Genomic DNA, 18,995 nt, shown 5'->3' on the forward strand with positions numbered 1-18,995 from the left:
CCCATTTACTTATTGTATAACTATAAATTATCACCTTCTTCTTTGTTGTGTATATATTTCAAATAATAAATAAATTAAAAAAAAGTTAAATATTCTACTAATAATACTAGCTTGTATTAAACGAGTGACGTTTATATAGAACTAACATAGAAATGACAATGCTAGTTTCATTGATTCTTTTATAGCTATCAAGTTATTAAGTTACACCATTATAAAAATTGCCAAAACTTTTATCAAACGTTTCTATCAAAAAACTTCTACATTTATTTGATGTAGTTTTTTTCAATAGTATCCATTAGTTGTAATATATATGCTTCCAAAAAAACATTAACTTAATGCGTTAATTACAAATATTAACTTGAATAAAGATCATTCCGGTAGCAAACATCATTCAGTACGGTTCAAATAAATAAGATGAATAAGGTTCGAACAAAATTGAAAATTCTTGGACCTCGTCTGAAATTTACTTTTGAGAATCTATCAGTTCACGGTCCCAACTTTTTGGTGCGGAAAGACGTTCATTTCATATATAGATTCATATATTTTCTCATCTATGTCAATGTGTGGATAGCCGCAGTTGCCTCAATTTACAAGTACATTCTAAGCTATCAAGAAGATAAAATACGATTTACTACTCGCACGAACTACCTCGATTGGAATACCACGTTTCCGTCCATTACAATCTGCGAAACTCCTAATATTAACAAAATATTAGATACAGTCCAGAAGATGAACGTTGAGAATGCTCCTAACATGGTAGTCCTCGCCACTGATATTGCATACTTTAATGGAGAATGCCAAAGTTGCAAATATGACCTAGATTTTCAAGGAATAAGTATTGATTTTGTTGATATCACGAATATATTTCATTCTGAATGTAAAGACCTTTTTATCAGCTGCATTTGGGACGATAAACCTATTAATTGTTGTCAACATTTTAATTCCATTCAAACGGAATTCGGTCGATGTTTTTCTATGAATAATAAACAAATTGAAGTTAAGTCTCCAATGTCTTACATAGCTTCGTCGAATCAACGTAAATTAGGTACGCTACAACTGGAACTATCAGCAAACAGTGAAGCATTTTTACATTCTCAAGAGGATGTACCGTATTGGAATATAGAATACGATAGGCGCCTTTCAATACCATTTGGAAGCAGTGGTTCTATACATTTCTCAATTGTGGATGTAAATAATGACCCTGATGTTTCCTTCACTCCTCCAGAAGTTCGTAAGTGTCGATTCCCTAACGAATTACCAGAAAATTTTCTAGGTTACAAACACTACAGTTACTCAACGTGTATCATCAACTGTCGCATTGAAGCCCAGCTCGAAATCTGCAACTGTACATCTCATTTAGCTCCAATAGAATTCAAACCACGATATTGTGATTTAGATGGATTGAAATGTCTTACGAAATACTATGGAATATTGAAGAAACTGAAAGTACCTGGGTTCAACGAGACTGGTTTGAATTGCGATTGTCTGTCGTCTTGTGTTGAGCCCGATTACAATATCGTTGCTAGAAAGATATCTGAATCTGAAAACGAGCTAAAAGCTAGTAGTGTAAAATTTATTTTAAGCAACCAGCCATATGAAATAGTGACCCGTCAAGTAGCTCGTACAACGCTAGACTTAGTAGTTGCCATGGGAAATTGTTTTGGGCTTGGTTTTGGTGGTTCATTACTCTCTATTGCTGAAGTTTTTTATTATATATGTTTTAAGCAATGGAAATACATACGTGAAACAAACGAATGAAATACTGTAGCTATTTTTAACTGAAATAAATACGACCAGCTGCATGACTTATTTATTTGTTCGTTAAATATTCTAATAATAAGTATATTTGTTTTACAAATTGAAAAAGTAAAATACAGTAAAAATCCTTACCTCAAAAAAAAAATAAGGTAAGTCTATTTAACATTTTTCTCTTACATTGAACCGCAAGCTGAATTATTCGTTTTATTTTTTCTCCCTTATCTTCAAAGTTAGGAAAACATCCAAATATAACAGTACAGAATTACGTCAGAGAGTTTTCCGTTTCACACTTTTACCTTTTTAGAATTTCTCGTTATAACGCCGGCGTATACTTAACAGATGAAAATCCACTATGAAAATTGTAAACAAAAAAAATCTCACTTCTCCCATTTCTAAAAATTGGCTTTCGGTCTACATGAAATCATAGAGCACAGAACTCCACTTGTTAATTTTTTTTTTCAGTATTTAGATGAGTCCTTGTTTTAATTTTAATAGAAGATGTACATTTTTTTTTCTACTGACATATCTAATTGATGATGTATAATTATGGAGGTGGGAGTTATTTTTAATTTAGTTATGAAAAAAATACTATATGTAGGAAAAATCCAGAATTTTCCTTAAAGTAGAACAAAAATGAATACTTTATTTACATTTTAATTATAAAAAACCTATTTTTACACGAATAAAGAGCACGTTTAGTTTGTACCCTTTGTAATACCTTGTTATCAAAGTAAGTTAAGAAGAAGCAATATCTTTAGTAACATCATAAACGTTGTTTAAAAGTTAATTAATTAGTTTTTGTAATAATTTAAATATGCAAAAAAAAAGAAGATTAATGTTTTCTACTCCTATTTTGGCTACTCTTTGAATTATTGTAAGTAGTCTTTTTTAATCTTATTTTACATTATTTTTTAATCATTTAATTTTATCACACTCGTTATAAAGGACAATGAGTGCTTGTCGATGATATACATCAACTTATACTACTTTTGTTTTGGTGCTATTTGTATCGCATCCGTATCCGCATGAACCTCAAGAGACAGCGAACCTCTTTATTTCATGAATTCTCAATCTATACATGAAAATCTATATACAAATGAAATAAAAAGTAAAAAATCTATAAAGTATATAATAATATAAGAAAGACTGGACCTTTAAAAGGTGAAACATTTCCTATCCCAGAAAAATCTGAAGAGAATTCATCTCCAACTTCCTAATCGTGCGCACAACTGAAATAAAAGAAGGTCGGTATCGGTATTCGATCATATAGACTGTCTCTTCTAGCTAATCACTATTATATATATTAATATATGTAATTTTTTTAAGTACTACCTTTGATAGAAATCCATGAACAAGTAGAATATACACTGCACTACACATGACTGCATGTAGTCGTATGTTTAAAATATACGGGATATATTTAATGACTATACAATATATACCGTATATTTAAATTATCTTGTTTAGAAACCAATGTTTCTTAAACAGGAAACCATATTTTCCTATTACAAAGCACTCATATCATACTTTATATAATAACTGAAATATACCTAACATTATTAGTAAGACATCATCAAGTTATATGTTTCCTAAGCTATGGTATAAAACTGGTAATGAGGTGCCGACGCCTGACTGAATTTATAAAGAACCCTTCACTCCTAAAAATTTGGCTCTTAAACATTTTCTTTGAATTTATAAAATGTATGCCGGATTCTTTCGACTATATATTTTTTTACTAATTTCAAAGGTTAAAAATTTTATGCATATGACTTTTCATGTAATTTTTTTATTCTATTTATTTATTTATGGGAAATTATAAAGCTTATATTACAATAAATTATTTCGGTAGTGTAAATTTGCCAGAACAGTTTCCACAGTTATTTTGACATGGAGTGTATTCTACCTTACATTAGAACAAAAAAAAAAAAACAAATATAGCAAGAACATTGACAACAAGGTTGATACTGCTTACAGACATACAATTTAATAGAATAATCATTTGTTCTTTATGAAACAAATAAAAATAAAACAAACAATAGAAGCAAGATAAGATAAAAACAATAAATTTGTATGACAATAAAAATAATTAAAAAGTAGATCTCAATCTTATTTTACATTAAATTATATAATGATTGTTCTTTAAGCTCCAAATAAAGTAAGATATTTGATATAAAAAATTCAATATCATTATATAAATGATTGTAACCATTACAGGATCTAACAAGAAAAATATATCACAACTTTAATATTATTTTAAATACACGTATACATGAAGTAATTGTTTACATAAAAACGCAAACAACCTTGATCTCCATTATTCATTAAATTTAATTTAAACTTGTCACAGTAAAAATTAGACTAAGATTGTTTTAAAAATTTTGAATATCTAGAGAACACGTTTTTTCAAGAGAACACGTTCATTAAAAATATCTGAAAGTCTGTATTAAATTTGTTTTCTATTTTCAAATGTCTGAATAAACAGTATAGCATAAAATGATTGCAGGTTTGTTTACAAGAGAAAACTAAATATCAGTATTTTTTTTTAATTAATCAATTACAATCTACCTCAAACTAATCTTGATATATTGTGACGTTTAGCCTCATGGAATGTTTGGCAATGTCGAAATCGGTAACAATACATAACTTTCCAGCATTTATTATATTTCAACTATCACTATTGATAAATACAGAAATAATGGAAATTGATAACTTTTGTTTCAGTCGCTGACTTCACGACACAGCTGTCGCAGTTGTACGAGCGTCATTCTTCAGAACTACAGCTTCTAGTTGCGAACTTCCGAAAGCGGAACAGCGAATTACGGAAAGAGAGGTACGTATAATTGTACCGTTAATTTTATATCAAATTTAAAATCATCGTAAGAAATAGAAAAGTTTAATAAGTAAATGAATACTCAAAGCCATTTTTTTGTTGAAATAAAATATGTAATCAGTTATTTAAAAAATAGAAATCCCATAGTATCACTGTTTGAAAAAGCTTGCATTTGATATACACACACGAAAACATATTTTGAACTAACTTTACTGAATAAATTTTTTTATGTGAATATTTACCTACCAGATTTTTAATATTTACCTTCAGGGCATATTCATTTAAAAAACATCTGGTACGAAAAATATATATAATGCCTTTCTGACATATGAAATATTGAAATGTTGTTTTAAAAATATATTTAAAACGTCCAGGTTTTTTTTTCATTTTATACATCAGCTATAGTTTCGTGTTGCACGTTCGGTGAAACGGAAAAATGACTTTAGAGTATAATGATAAACACTACGATTTGAAGTTTTCAAAACAAATATATTTGAATCACAATATTTAATTATTATATACTGTTTCAAGTTACTGTAAAATTTATAACTATGTCTATCACAAAGACGAAATATTTCGTGAGTCCAGAACGTTTAAAATATCCTTGCAAGTTTCATTAAATAAAATTATTGTTGGTTAACCTTGCACGTTCTGAGAAGTAACAGTTGAAACAAGAATTTAAACAACTGGTAAAAATATACTTATTTAACAAAATTTAACACGACAAACAAAAATAATGTTAGAAATATGGGTTGATTATTTTTTATTACAAATATTATAGAAATGCTCAACAGCCTTAGAATTCTTGTAAATAAATCTAAACAGAAAATACAAATCCCACAAAACTTTCCAATCTACTTCGTATACAGTATTTTATATCGGCTTAATTATCTAAAAGCAATGTGATAAAAAATTTATTCTACATTTAAAAAAGGGAAAATATATATATTTTTCGAGCCCATTTAATCACAAACTCCCTCTCAAATGTAACCGAAAAGGAATAAAGGGCTCAAAATAATTTATTTCTCGATTGAATTTTCGCTGTCGCGTTTAGTCTATGCATATATCGGTCTAGAATGTATCAATTTCTCGTTATTACGTTTTTGAAGTTTAATAACGAAGTCATTTAATTAGATGTTTTGGACAGGGCTAATTTACAAGTTACTTGAGCATTACATCATCATAAAATTTTACCCAAATCTGCTTTATTATTTGCAACAAAACAATAAAGTTCACATAAAAAAAATATCCGGAAACTATTTCCTGTTTTTTTTAAAGTAAATTATTGAAATGTCACTCTAACCAGCCTTATTTCAGTTTTGATTGATAAATAATTTTAACGAGAACATTTCAATATTACCACATCAAGATACGACTTGATATGTTATGTTGTTACGATTATGTATGGAATTAACAGGGGATTAAGACTGATTATCCGCTCGCTTGAAGCTCCAAGTAATAATAAATCTATAAATAACATCAAAATGATAATACCAACTTCATAGGGATTACCATAATTTGAAAAATATTTTGTATGAATTTTGCAAAAAAAATTAATACAAAATATTTAAGCTTCATTACTGTCTACAATTTCTATTAGTATGAAATAATCATTAATAATTACTTCATTTTGAAACATTTTATGTCAAAAATGAAAACTGTGTGCGTCGGGTAGTATCTCATAATTTCTAATAAAAAAATTATCATAACAAAAAAATTTTAATGAATAAAATTTCATGTTTCATACTCGTTGTCAATTTAGGAGTAAAATTAATTTTAAACGTAACAAGGAAAATTAGTAGTTTTATTCATAAATGGTTAATTTTTATAAAATAAATATATGTATATAGTTATCATTATTGCTTTATAGTTCTTTTGAAATAATTATAAAAATAACAAATCTATCATGAAGATGAAAAATATTATTTGAACTTTTCGATTCACTGTGCTATCTGCAAGTAGAAAAAAATCAACATCAGAAGAAGCGCATTTGGAGTCTTAAATCAATTACACTCGTTAGCTTCGCTGATAATCTTGTTGAAGGAAAGAGGAATTCATTGATTTATAAGGTTAACTACAGTCACAATTTTCTTTCAGAATAAACCACTCAATCAAGCTTTACTGATTTGAAATATTTTTTTTTGCCTATTTTCTATCTCGCTTCTGAGAATGATGGTATTATTAATCTAAGATTTCATCAAAATCTAATTTAAAGAAACTATTTTTACTCAAATAGCGTTTTATTTTATGGTGTTGTTATTTAATATATTACTAGACTTTACAGCAACTATGACCTCAGACAGATGAAATAAAGCATCTGTCAAATAGTTAGATGATAATTATTTACGTGACTCCAAAAACCAAAATCATTATTACAGAAAAATACATACAAACAATATTCGAATTATATATATTTTTTTATGTTTTCGTCTACTATAAAAACTAGTTTCCTGAAATGATTCATGAAATTCAGCATTTCGGTATAGTACCAGATGAGAATCTTCATCCTCATAAAATAGTTATGTTTAAAATATTCATATGTTACTTATGGAAATAAAATATCATTCCTCTCGAGACTCTTCTAACCTAACTACGAATCTTTGATATTCTGATTCAATATTTTTCCTTGATTCACACGTACTGAATAGATTTTCTCCTAATATTGACAAAATTTTTATCCGCTTCCAACTTGTCCTTGAGTTTCCTGTTTATGTAAAGATTTATGAGACAAAGACAGAGAGTTTTATTACAAACCCAAATTTCATGGAAATCAATTAGTTATCTAGGAAATTAGGGAATTTTTACAAGGCAACCTAACAGTGCATACATATGTAGGTACATTAAAAATACATATAAAGCATAACGTAAATCAAAATAGGACGTCAATCCGTCACAATATTATATCTATGACAATAAAAAATTAAAAATAAAATGAGATAAATTTTAACATTAATTTATTTTTTCTCGAATTTTTAAAATAAAAAAATTTAAGATATTGACATTATATTTTTAAAAGCTTGAGTTTGAGTATAAATTATGAAATACATAATAAAAAAAAATCGCTATTATATTTTTCATAGAAGTAAGATGCTAATGGATCTCATACGTAAATATAAATAGTTTCGAACACATTTTAATAATTACACTAGTTTACAAAATTTAACTTTTTGGTTGTTGCCGCGAATTTTATGGTTAATAATGTTAAATGATGATTTGTTTATGTCAAATCTACCCTCAAAATTTCTTCAGCAGCTATAGTTAGTTTGTTTTTGGTTTTGTCATTTAAGCTTATAAATTAATTGGTAACAATTGTATTTTAGTGTTTTGAGATAAATATCTAAAGTTTTTTCAACATGAGCAGTTCAAGGAGATGTTGTTTGAATAATCCAGATCATTTTTGTTACATTTGCGGAGAATGTGCCTTTAACTATCGTAGAAAAGATATATCACAGTTGGTGAAAAATACCTATTTTGAGTATTTTGGGATGCCTTTGGATAAAAATGAGAAGTCTTGGGCGCCTAATTGTGTTTGTAAATCGTGTGTGGAATATTTAAGATTATTGAAAAGTGGTAAAAGAAGAACCTTTAAATTTGGAACACCGACTATTTGGCGAGAACCACAAAATCATCTCGAAGACTATTATTTTTGTAGCGTGAATGTAAACGGTTTAAACACTAAAAATCGTTCTAAATGGCTGTACCCCAGTACTAGTTGTATTCAACGTCCAGTGCCGAAGCGATTGCCTAGCTCTTCAGTGCCTACAAAGGTATCAGAACCCTTAGGACAAGACATTGAACGACCAAGTACATCACAAAATGATGCTGATTTTGAAGGTATGTCTAAAAAGTCAAAATGCTTTACTCAAAATGAGTTAGATGATCTTGTTAGAGATTTAAATCTTTCTAAACAAGCTTCAGAATTGCTAGCATCAAGGCTCAAAGAAAAAAAATTGCTTTCCTCGGGTACTAAAATAAGTTTTTATCGTGAAAGAGAGAAAGAATTACGATGTTATTTTTCCGAAGAAGATGGTATTACCTTTTGTTCAGACATCAAAAACTTGTTGATAAAAATGGGCTTGAAACAATACCAACCAAACGACTGGCGTTTATTCATTGACAGCTCAAAACGTAGCCTTAAAAGTATTTTATTACATAATGGAAATAAATATACTGGGGTTCCTATAGCCCACAGTACAACGTTAAGGGAAGAATGTTGTAACATTTCGCTAGTTTTGGACAAAATAAAATACAATAACCATCAGTGGCAAATTTGTGTTGACTTAAAAATGGTGAATATACTTCTCGGTCAACAGAGTGGTTACACTAAGTTTCCCTGTTTTATATGTCTTTGGGACAGTAGAGCTAAACAAGAACATTGGATAAGAAAAAAATGGCCTTTGAGGGAAAATATGGAGCCTGGAAAGCAAAATATAGTCCACAATTCATTAGTAGCTTTGACAAAATCATCCTACCACCATTACATATAAAACTGGGCATCATGAAACAATTTATTAAATCACTACCCAAAGACGGCAAGTGCTTTTCTTACATTTACCAAAAATTTCCTCAAGTCACTATGGGAAAAATTAAAGCCGGTATTTTTGATGGCCCCCAAATTAGAAAATTTATAAAAGACACTGAATTTAAAAAGTATATGACAGATTTACAACTCAAGGCTTGGACAGCTTTAGTCTGTGTGATGCAAAATTTCCTCGGAAATAAAAAATCTGAAAATTACATTGACCCTGTAGAAGACCTTCTCTTACAATTAAAAAATATGGGGTGCAATATGAGTATAAAACTCCACTTCCTACATAGTCACTTGGACCGGTTTTCAGAAAATTTAGGGGATATGAGTGAAGAGCAGGGGGAGCGTATGCATCAAGACTTACGCATCATGGAAGAGCGCTATTAGGGTTTCTGGGATACGAATATGATGTCTGACTATTGCTGGTCCTTGATGCGTCATTTTCCAAAGTCTACACATCAGAGAAGAGCTTTAAAATGTAGTTTTCTAGAAGTTAACGATTAAATATGTTTTTTTTTTTTGTAGTTTTTCTTAATAAATACGTTTTTTTTCTATTTATTTTTATATAGCTGAAACTCAAAAACTAGAGCTGATAAAAATATTATAATTATATTTTTGGAAATGGCATAGCATATCTAATCAACAACAATTAAAATTTCTTTGGCAACAGATATACTGTAAACTAGTGTTATCATTTCAAATATCCAACCCGTTATCACCCGAATACTCAACTTTAACAAAAATGCACAAATTCAATAAACCTCTACGAAACTTGTCTAGTTTACCTTTCAAAGTTATTCTCCTACTTGTTATTCTTACCCAACCAGATCAAATTTATATTTTCGACTCGGAATTTCGACATGACTTAATCGTATTGATTGTTTATAAATATAATGATAAACATAAAATATAAATAATAGCGAAATAACACCAAAAAAATATTCAGATACCAGTAATTTATATGAAAAGTTAAAACGATACTACAGTTTACATACACAGAAAAAGCCACACAGTTAAGGTAAAATTTAAATAATTTATTAATTCACACAAAGAGCAACTAAACCTTGACGAAATCGACTTACATTTTTAAGCACAAAAGTTCCTTCAGTTTCTTGACTCCTGAATTCTTAAAATGTTTATGTCCTTTATGGTGTTCGGACCTGTGAGGCTCTGCATTATAGATGAGGTCAAAGCCTAAATTCGTAAACAGAAGGTACGCAGACGTTTTTCCGAAATAATATTATTGTAAGCGGCAGAATGTCTTTAACATATGAGAGAAAAATTTATGTCGGCATGAAGATATGTTAAACATACACCTGACGCCTGAACATGCATATTTTATAACAAACACGCCAGGTAATAGCTTTTTTATCTTTTGTTAATTCTTCTTCAATCTTCCTTAATACAAAACAAATAAATATAATGGTTAATAATAGAAATACAATATGAAATAAGGATTTAATGCGGTCGGGGTATTTTCTGGGTCAAAAAACGACTTAATTGAACTAAATAAAGCCTTCAACTGTTTGACAAGGAACACTGGAATCGTTTTAACCACTATTTATCTCTAGAGAATATCGGCTATTCCTTTGTATTTCTGGCTTTTAAATTGTAAAAGACACCTAATTCGTTAGCAAAAGTACAGTTTATTTTAAAATATTCTTCTCATACAGTTTTACAACTTGTAAATAAAACAGCTTTCTGATTAATTAAAGTTATTACATTTCGAAATATTATATAAGTATCAAAAAAATAAAGAACAACAAAATACAAATGTCAACGAATGGCTATTACGGAGTTAATAATATTGGACCAGGCATTATGTTACTCTACCACAAACAAGACAATATTTGTAGATGTCTCAATTCCAATCACAAATAATAGTCAAACACAAATAACTTTAGCTCTGATCTTAAAAGGATATAATAGATATAGTTATTAAATAGCTACATATATATATATATATATATATATATATTAATTAAATAAATTTACTTTTATTAAGTTGCTTAAAAACTTCAGACATAATTTTTAAGCATAAAGTTTAGATATATATATATATCCTATTAAATACGAATTATTTTCAGGAATAATGAATCTATTAAAAACTGTTGTGAAATAGGTTCACAAAAAACTATTTTTGGATAAGCCTTTTCAGAGGAGTCATATGAAAAATTTATTTCAGTCAATCTAGTACGTTATTAGAATAAATGTATTCCTCATAACGAATTAAAAACTTGTTTAAGCAAATCGAATAAAATTTGCCTAAAATAAAATCTTTTTCACGTATAGATTCTTATTCCAAATTTTTAAACAAATAGAATATCAAATAATTTTCAAGCACGATTTGCGTAGAAAAAGTCATTAACGTAAAACATACGTCCGTCGTTACGTATTTTGGTTACGTACGTTAAAGAGTGACCTAGGAGTAATATTATACCAGCTGTCGCACGCCCATTATAACCTTGTCGTCACTCCACTTGATCTTGATCGTGACAACCACGCGCAATTTTAGCAATCTCAATAATCATTAATTTTAAACAGTTCCATGACAGTTTCAAAATATCAAGATTCTCGAAGCATAAACATCTAAAAACGTCATTAATTTACACAAAAAATACTATTTATAAAATGCAGTTTATTACACTGCTAAAAGTTTAATTCTTGTTAATTATACTATTATAAGATTTCTATTTAATTGCAACAAAATAAATAACTAACGCTGTTAAAAAAAAATATGTAAATAATCAACAAATGGTAAACGAAATCATTTATACGTTATCTAAATCGATAGTCATTTAGTAATTTCAAACTGTATACTTTCATGCGTCCAATTTTCGAACGTTTGCTGGCTGTGATCCAGCTTACATACGAATACGTTTCAAATGTAGTTTCAAATAGCTAGGTGACAATAGACAAGTTGTTTGTAGAAATTGAGATCACATCGTTATATCTGGCCACGGACTAAATATCGAAATAAGATACTAATAATTACTTAATTATTAACATTTACCCTAGTTTTATATTCATGTTAGTAAGTTTTAAAAGAAACATATTGCTCATATTTTTTTATGTCAGTGATTAATAGACATGATTATTACTACCTAAATAATTATGACCACCAATGTTTTGTATATATAACTACATAAGTATATCGCGTCTGTTTCAATCGTGTGTGGAAATAAAAGACAGTGGATATTTGTGTTATTTTTGTATTAAACCTTGATCGGACTATTATAAAACTTCTACAGTAGGCTCTTCTTGTGACTTCCGTAAAGATTCCGTAAACAGAAATCCATAAAGAAAATGCTTGGTTTTAAAAATGTTTCCTTTAGTTTCTTTGTCTGCAGTTACGAGGATATTAATAATATTAAACCTTAAAAACGAATTCAACTAAATATAGTATTGTCAATTCCATTAGGCGTCCGTTATAAATTACTACGTTGAGGTTAAAGTAAATATTTAACAAAATATTCCATGGGTATTATATTACCAGTCCTTAGAGTACAGTTTGTACAATTTTCTTAGCAGAATAAATTCATATAATTTGAGTAATATTTTCAAATTATTTTATATAACGCTATTCTTTATTTCAAATGGTGTTTTATACGACTAAATCCTCTAAATATTATTTATAAATGACATAAAACAATTTCCGAAGACGGAAAATGTATTCCATTGTGTATATTTTATGTATTTTTATTGTAAGTGTAATCATTATCTTTCAAGAGTCTCACAATTTCATTACAAAATCTCATTCAAATTCATTGAATCGTATATCGGAAAATGATATTACGAATTATATTAAATCCAAACTGTTTAATAGAATTTTTATAATTAAAAATTATTGTTAAAATTTACGGATTGGATGTATATTAATTTAATTTAATATAATTATATTTAATAAATTTAATTTAAAAGTCAAAGTTATTAAAATTTTAAAATATATAAAATAATTTAAATTTAATGTGTCATTCATAATCATTTTATATATTCCATATTCATAGGACACTTCATTAAAATTGTGTGGCCGTCACTGACCCAGTACGTTACTTAAAACAATCCCAAACGTATTGTGTCAGATTAAAGTCGAAACTGAGCTCGGTATTATTTAACTTTAAATTAACACTACATAATCCAGTGCTTAGAAAGTTTATAAGGTTTTATGATTTTTATAGTTTATGAGCTGGTCTTCACAAAATTATAATATTTTACAAAGGTATCTATCCACTTTAAAACGTTCAAAGTTTTTACAACAGTGAGAAATGTCTGTAAGAGAAAAGTTGATTGAAAAACTTGTACACTTTAACTTTTTATTAATATTTTCATTCAATACTAAGCAATTCAAAATTCAATTTACAATTGAATTTAAAGTTATTTATTCACTATTGGCAAGAACGGTGACACTTAAATTATGAAATAGAACTTAAAGTTCAACCTCAAAACTCGTAGACTCTCATGTAGTATTCAAACTTAAAAGGTCTGATTCCCTCAAGTAATATCAAAGAGGCTTTGTGGAGACCTTTGTTGTAAATGTTATTTCATATCTCAGCTAATTAATAACGTTTTCTACAGAAAGTTACATTACAAGATATTACCAAACTTTCTTTAAAATTACATTTCAATTAATACAAGTGATTAAGGCTGAATTTATATCGTAAATAACTTGTTTTTCTAATTTCATTACGGAAGGTTTTGAACATAAGTGACCAGTTTGAGTAAATTCTGGATATAAGAATCAGGTAGGTGACGACATACCATTCTCTGGTGACACGTACGATCCGCCGTCATTGAAAATGCAGGCAACTTTATGTCTCTTCAGCTGAGCATGATAATTAGCATGATAATGTTACTTGTAAAGGGTGTGGGTCAAAGCCAGACAGAGGATGTAGGAAAACACGAATCTGCATCGAAATGGAATAATTATAATAATATTGAAATAACTATAGCTTATATCTGAGACTACATAATTTGCTAATGTTAAGATGGCAATGCCATATATTTCTTGAGTGGTATCAGGAACATTTTACTTTACACGGTTAGGATTCGGGTTTCGGAGTTTATATTATATTTTATCTATATATATAGATATAGACCAGCGTTGTTTGTTTAATTTTTAATCTATCTTTCACGTACCTTCAAAGCAATTTTAACCTTATTATAGAGTAATAAAATTACAAATGTATTCACATAACATAATATTTTTTATCGTATCATAGACTTGTTATCAGTTTATTTAAAATAATGAGAAAGCTTGTTAAAAAAAATTAAAAACACTATTTATTCGAATTATGTAAAACGTAAAAGTCGCGAAGTAGAACTGTGCTACATATCACACCTACAAATCAAATTAAGACATTTAGTGTGTAAACATTTTTAACCAGCCTAAAATCCTCATCAAAATAACTCAGCCCATACGTTATTCTAGTCTTTGTATGGGGGACTTTTTGCTTAATTTAATTACTGTTCACTAGATACGCACACAGACACACATTTGTGAATGAAAAAGTACAATGTGTAAAATTTGAAAAATCTCAGATTTACAGTAAAAATGTGAAAATATAATGTAAAATATGCTGTTTCCAAAAGTAAATTTCAAATTACGATCTGATTTTTTCCGTATTTTTGATAAATTTCCCGGCTCATTATTGTTTTAGCCAAACATTTATTAAACTAGAGAATATTTAATATGTCAGTATAGCATTTAATATAACGTTAGATATTTGCGAAATATCAGTAATAAATAGAAGTATCAAGTGCTCGAATCCGTTCAGACATTAATAAAGTGAGATAATTAAAGACTTGACTTCACTCCTTATTTGGTTTGGATTAATATTAAAGGTGTTTTATCTATACTTTTATTGTTCAAGGTGAGGTAAACAAAAAAAAATTACCAAAATGAATTCTTATTTAATTCAAGGAACGACTTTTCTATCTTTTGTGATAAAATTTCATAGACGGTACTTCCAAAAAGCTCTAATTCTCATGAAATATATTTTTATTTTCTAGGAACAAGGTTGGCAAAGTTCCCTGTAATCTTTAAGTTAATCATGCGCTCGTCTAAAAGGCATCGCTTAGGTTCATCTCCAAATCTCTTTAAATAAAAGGAATGCTAGATAACAGTATTAGGTTTTCTTAATAACCTTATTTCCAGATCTACTCGAACATTAATTTGCAAACCTGACTTTGTTTTAATTTTTACTTTATTTGATAATAACAGAATAGCCGCGAATGAAAATGAATATGTGATTTTTTACAAGCACTTTTGCTTTGTTCTTCGCTGGCTTTGCAATATACTCACAATGCAAATTTAAGCAATTTAATTGAAATTTCTATCTCTACATAAATATTAAATTATATTTCTTCTACTAAAATTTATTTTCTTATATTTTAACCATGTTTAGTTTTGAGGACAATTTTCCCGGTGTGCAGATAAAAAATTATGTGACTTAATGCAAATAGGCACACAACTTATATATGTATTTTAACAGCTATTCATTATGAAAGATCATTGTGAATAAAACTTTGACTACGTTTTTTTTACAGTACTCAGTCAAAAAAAGAGGGTAAAATTTAAAAAGTAAAACGACTAAATTGTCTATTTTTTAGATCAGTTTCTGATTTCTTAAATTATTAATTTAATGTCATCACTTCAAATGTCTATCTTGCATGTATGCCATGTATGTAGCTTGTAGCGTTTACATGTCACATGCAGTAACAATGTCATTGTTAAGACTCAATGCAATTCATAAACTTTATACGGCGGTACTGGTAAAAATATAAATGGAGTCTTTAAAAAGGTTATTCCAATATACAAACTCCTTCGTTTGTTCTCTAAAGAGTATTCAAAATTATATTACAACTCCTTACAATAAAAAAAAATTACTTAATGAAAATAAAGAACGAATTGAATTTAAATGAAGTCACTACACACTGCGATACACTATTGAAATTATTATTATTATTATTATGACGTTATTCTGCAAATACTTTTTCAGGTGCGATGTTAAGGGTAAAAAAAAAACAAATATTTAGCAGACAGGAAAAAGATTTTTTGTCGATTTCCTGGGATACAACTGGCGGAATAAAATTTACAAGACACTTGCCATTTTGGAAATGACCTTTCACCTACTGGGGTACCCTAATTAGGTAATTAATCACATAACCCCAGTAGAGATCCCTTTTTAGATGTATTACACGATTATATTGAGTAGTTGTATTACTTAATCTAAAAAGGTGAACACAAATACACACACACACCCATGTTACTTAGAAAAGCTTATAATCAAACAAATATTTATCGATGCAGAAATAAGCTTATTTTAGTTTATGTATTACTTAAGAACTAATAATATATATACTTTACCGTAGTAACTATCTAACTGACTTGCGATCTAGTTAAAAGGATTTACAATCGCCCACACAACTTCATATTGTAATACTCGTGTACGTAAATGTTTATGAAAATTACGTGACTATAACAAAGTTAAATATTATTTCACTTTAGTGACCAAGTTTAATAGTCTCATCGTTTATTTTAATAATAATAATACACAAAAATGTTCCAAATTAACTTAAACACTCGATTGAAATTCCATCAAGAGGTTTTATTTGTTTAAAACATATATCAACTTGAGTTCAAAGGTTTCAAACTCATTGTGAAATCTGAAATTTAAGAAATATAGTTTTGATATAATTACATAACCAAAGCCAACCAACAACCCAGAAATACAGATATAAAAACTGAAAACGAGTAGTCCTATAACTTAATACAGCGAATAACTGTACTAACGATAAAATAAATTGTACAGATAAGACTCAGCGGAAAATCAATAACCAAAACAGAAACTCATTTCCTTCTGATGTTTTTACAGAAAGTAGCTGAAGGCGCGGATACATTTAAAAGTACTTGTATATAATAAGTTACTTATATAGACTTACGCCACATTTAATTGTTTAAGAAATCAATATCATAAAACTTGGATACATACTCTTATATGTAGAATAGAAACATGTTATTTTAAAGTCCTAATATTTTAAATAAATACTAACAATATTTAAGAAAAATAAAAAAATATTATATAAGTTGTTTAGACTTTGTGATGACTTCGATGTGATGAATGCGTGAAAACTTAATAGAGTTTTTCATGCGAAGTTACTTATTACTTTCGATATAACATATCAAAGTGATCTAGGAACAAAGAAGAGGAATTGATCCTTTTTATTATTATTATTAATGAAACAAGTTTCACTTAAGTTCTTATTTAAAAAAGCAGTCATTTATAATTTCCAATAAAGTGCCGTGCCTATTATATTATATATAGAAAATCTAAACTACTCTCTATAACCGCTTTCATAAACCTAATATTATAACAATATCTAAAAAAGCCCCTTTTAGTATGCACATAACAAAGAATTACAGCATTCTTTCAAATGCGATGAAGTGTGCTGAAAATGAGCGTTTACAATAACTTATATAAATTTTATTTTATTTTATTCAGGGAATTCCATTTTCATTGTAAAATTTGCTCATCATTGATATATTATTTATTTTCCGTCGTTTGAGGCTTGACGTTCAATTAAAAATTCATGATCATTACAAATATTCCGAATAAAGAATAATATATGAAGTCTCTTTATTTATTTCTCTTAACGAGTTTAATGAACGATATTAAATTTTATATTATATGAAAATAAAAAAAGAGCCATTAATAATGTTTTGTATTACGGATTGCACATTCGTCATTGTTTTTATCCTGATAGCGTAAAATCTCTTATAAGTTTGTAATTTCTTTGAGATCCTTTTAACGATGGGTCTGAAAAATTGAATTACTATCGCTTAGCCTAGCCTCCGTAACACAAAGAGGGAATAGTGAACTTTTTTCATCCTTTGAAATAAGTTAAAGGCTTTGACGTATTATAAATAGTTTCTTTGATATAGCCCTTTCATACATTAATAGGTCTATTTCCCATTATTTATACAAATAATTAAAATCAATACTTCATATTATTAATAAGGAATAATATATATTTTTGAAGTTAATTTTAAGTTAAAAAGAATGCTTTAATAAATTTATCAAATATTATTCGCTTTTCACAACAACAGTCATGAAGGTGAAAGAACTGAAACACGCGGAGCCAAACCCGTTAATTATTCACGTGCCTCGAGCTTCAGTCAGTTATCGATTTTTATTTTTACTATTTATGTATATATGTATATACCAATACTGAGCCCCAAAAATGTTCCACGCATTCAGAGCACAAAGTTAGTAGTTTATTTTAAAGTAACTCAACATAATTAAATACAAATAAAATATTTGATTCATATAGATTATTTAAATAGCTAATAGTTTCTATGAAAATTTAACAAATAATAAAAACTATTTTGATTTTACTAAAATACTACTTTTTTATGATTGTGAAATGAATATGACACGTAAACAAAAAACGAACGAACCTAACTTCATTTAATAAATTGGTGACTGAAGTAACAAAGTTCATTTGAAGATTAATTAAGCCTATTGTTCTTCTGAAATTCAATTTCATTGTTTTAAACATCTGTTATTTGGGATACTTCTGTTGTTATGCAGCCTGTTTGCGAAGATAACGATTTGATTCAACAGAGTTACAACCATTTGTAATTCAAGAAATTTATGTTAAGTATTTCTAACCATTGTCAGGTTATTTGTCTATTTTGTTAGTAAATAGCTTTTATTTAAGAACAAAGCTATATTTCTTAATCTTTTACGTTTTCTGCTATGGTGGTCAATAAAATGTGCAAAATAATATAGTATCAAATACTTACATATAAAAAGCATTTAGGTTCCTTCAGAAATAACCTCCGGGACTTTTGTTGTAAGTTATCCAGTACTCGACACT

The 18,995-nt window shown here is 28.1% G+C and overlaps 2 protein-coding genes across 2 annotated transcripts in view; both read left to right on the top strand.

Annotated features, from left to right (window-relative positions):
* LOC116765886 (uncharacterized) overlaps positions 1-18,995 on the top strand; it is a 129,273-nt gene that overhangs the window by 42,040 nt on the left and 68,238 nt on the right. Inside the window, exon 4 of the mRNA XM_061522067.1 lies at positions 4,480-4,588. Within this exon, the coding sequence (XP_061378051.1) occupies positions 4,480-4,588 (109 nt within the window). The remainder of the gene's footprint in view (positions 1-4,479; positions 4,589-18,995) is intronic.
* Positions 310-1,798, top strand: LOC133319066 (sodium channel protein Nach-like). The gene has a single exon (XM_061522066.1). The coding sequence runs from the start codon at positions 415-417 to the stop codon at positions 1,756-1,758; it is 1,344 nt and encodes a 447-aa protein (XP_061378050.1). The 5' UTR covers positions 310-414; the 3' UTR covers positions 1,759-1,798.

The sequence above is a fragment of the Danaus plexippus genome, chromosome 11 (genome assembly GCF_018135715.1).
Source record: "Danaus plexippus chromosome 11, MEX_DaPlex, whole genome shotgun sequence".
Taxonomy (NCBI): Eukaryota; Metazoa; Arthropoda; class Insecta; order Lepidoptera; family Nymphalidae; genus Danaus; species Danaus plexippus.

Coding starts and splice junctions, on each gene's coding strand:
- LOC133319066 (XM_061522066.1), top strand. CDS start 415: ATGAATAAGGTTCGAACAAAATTGAAAATTCTTGGACCTCGTCTGAAA.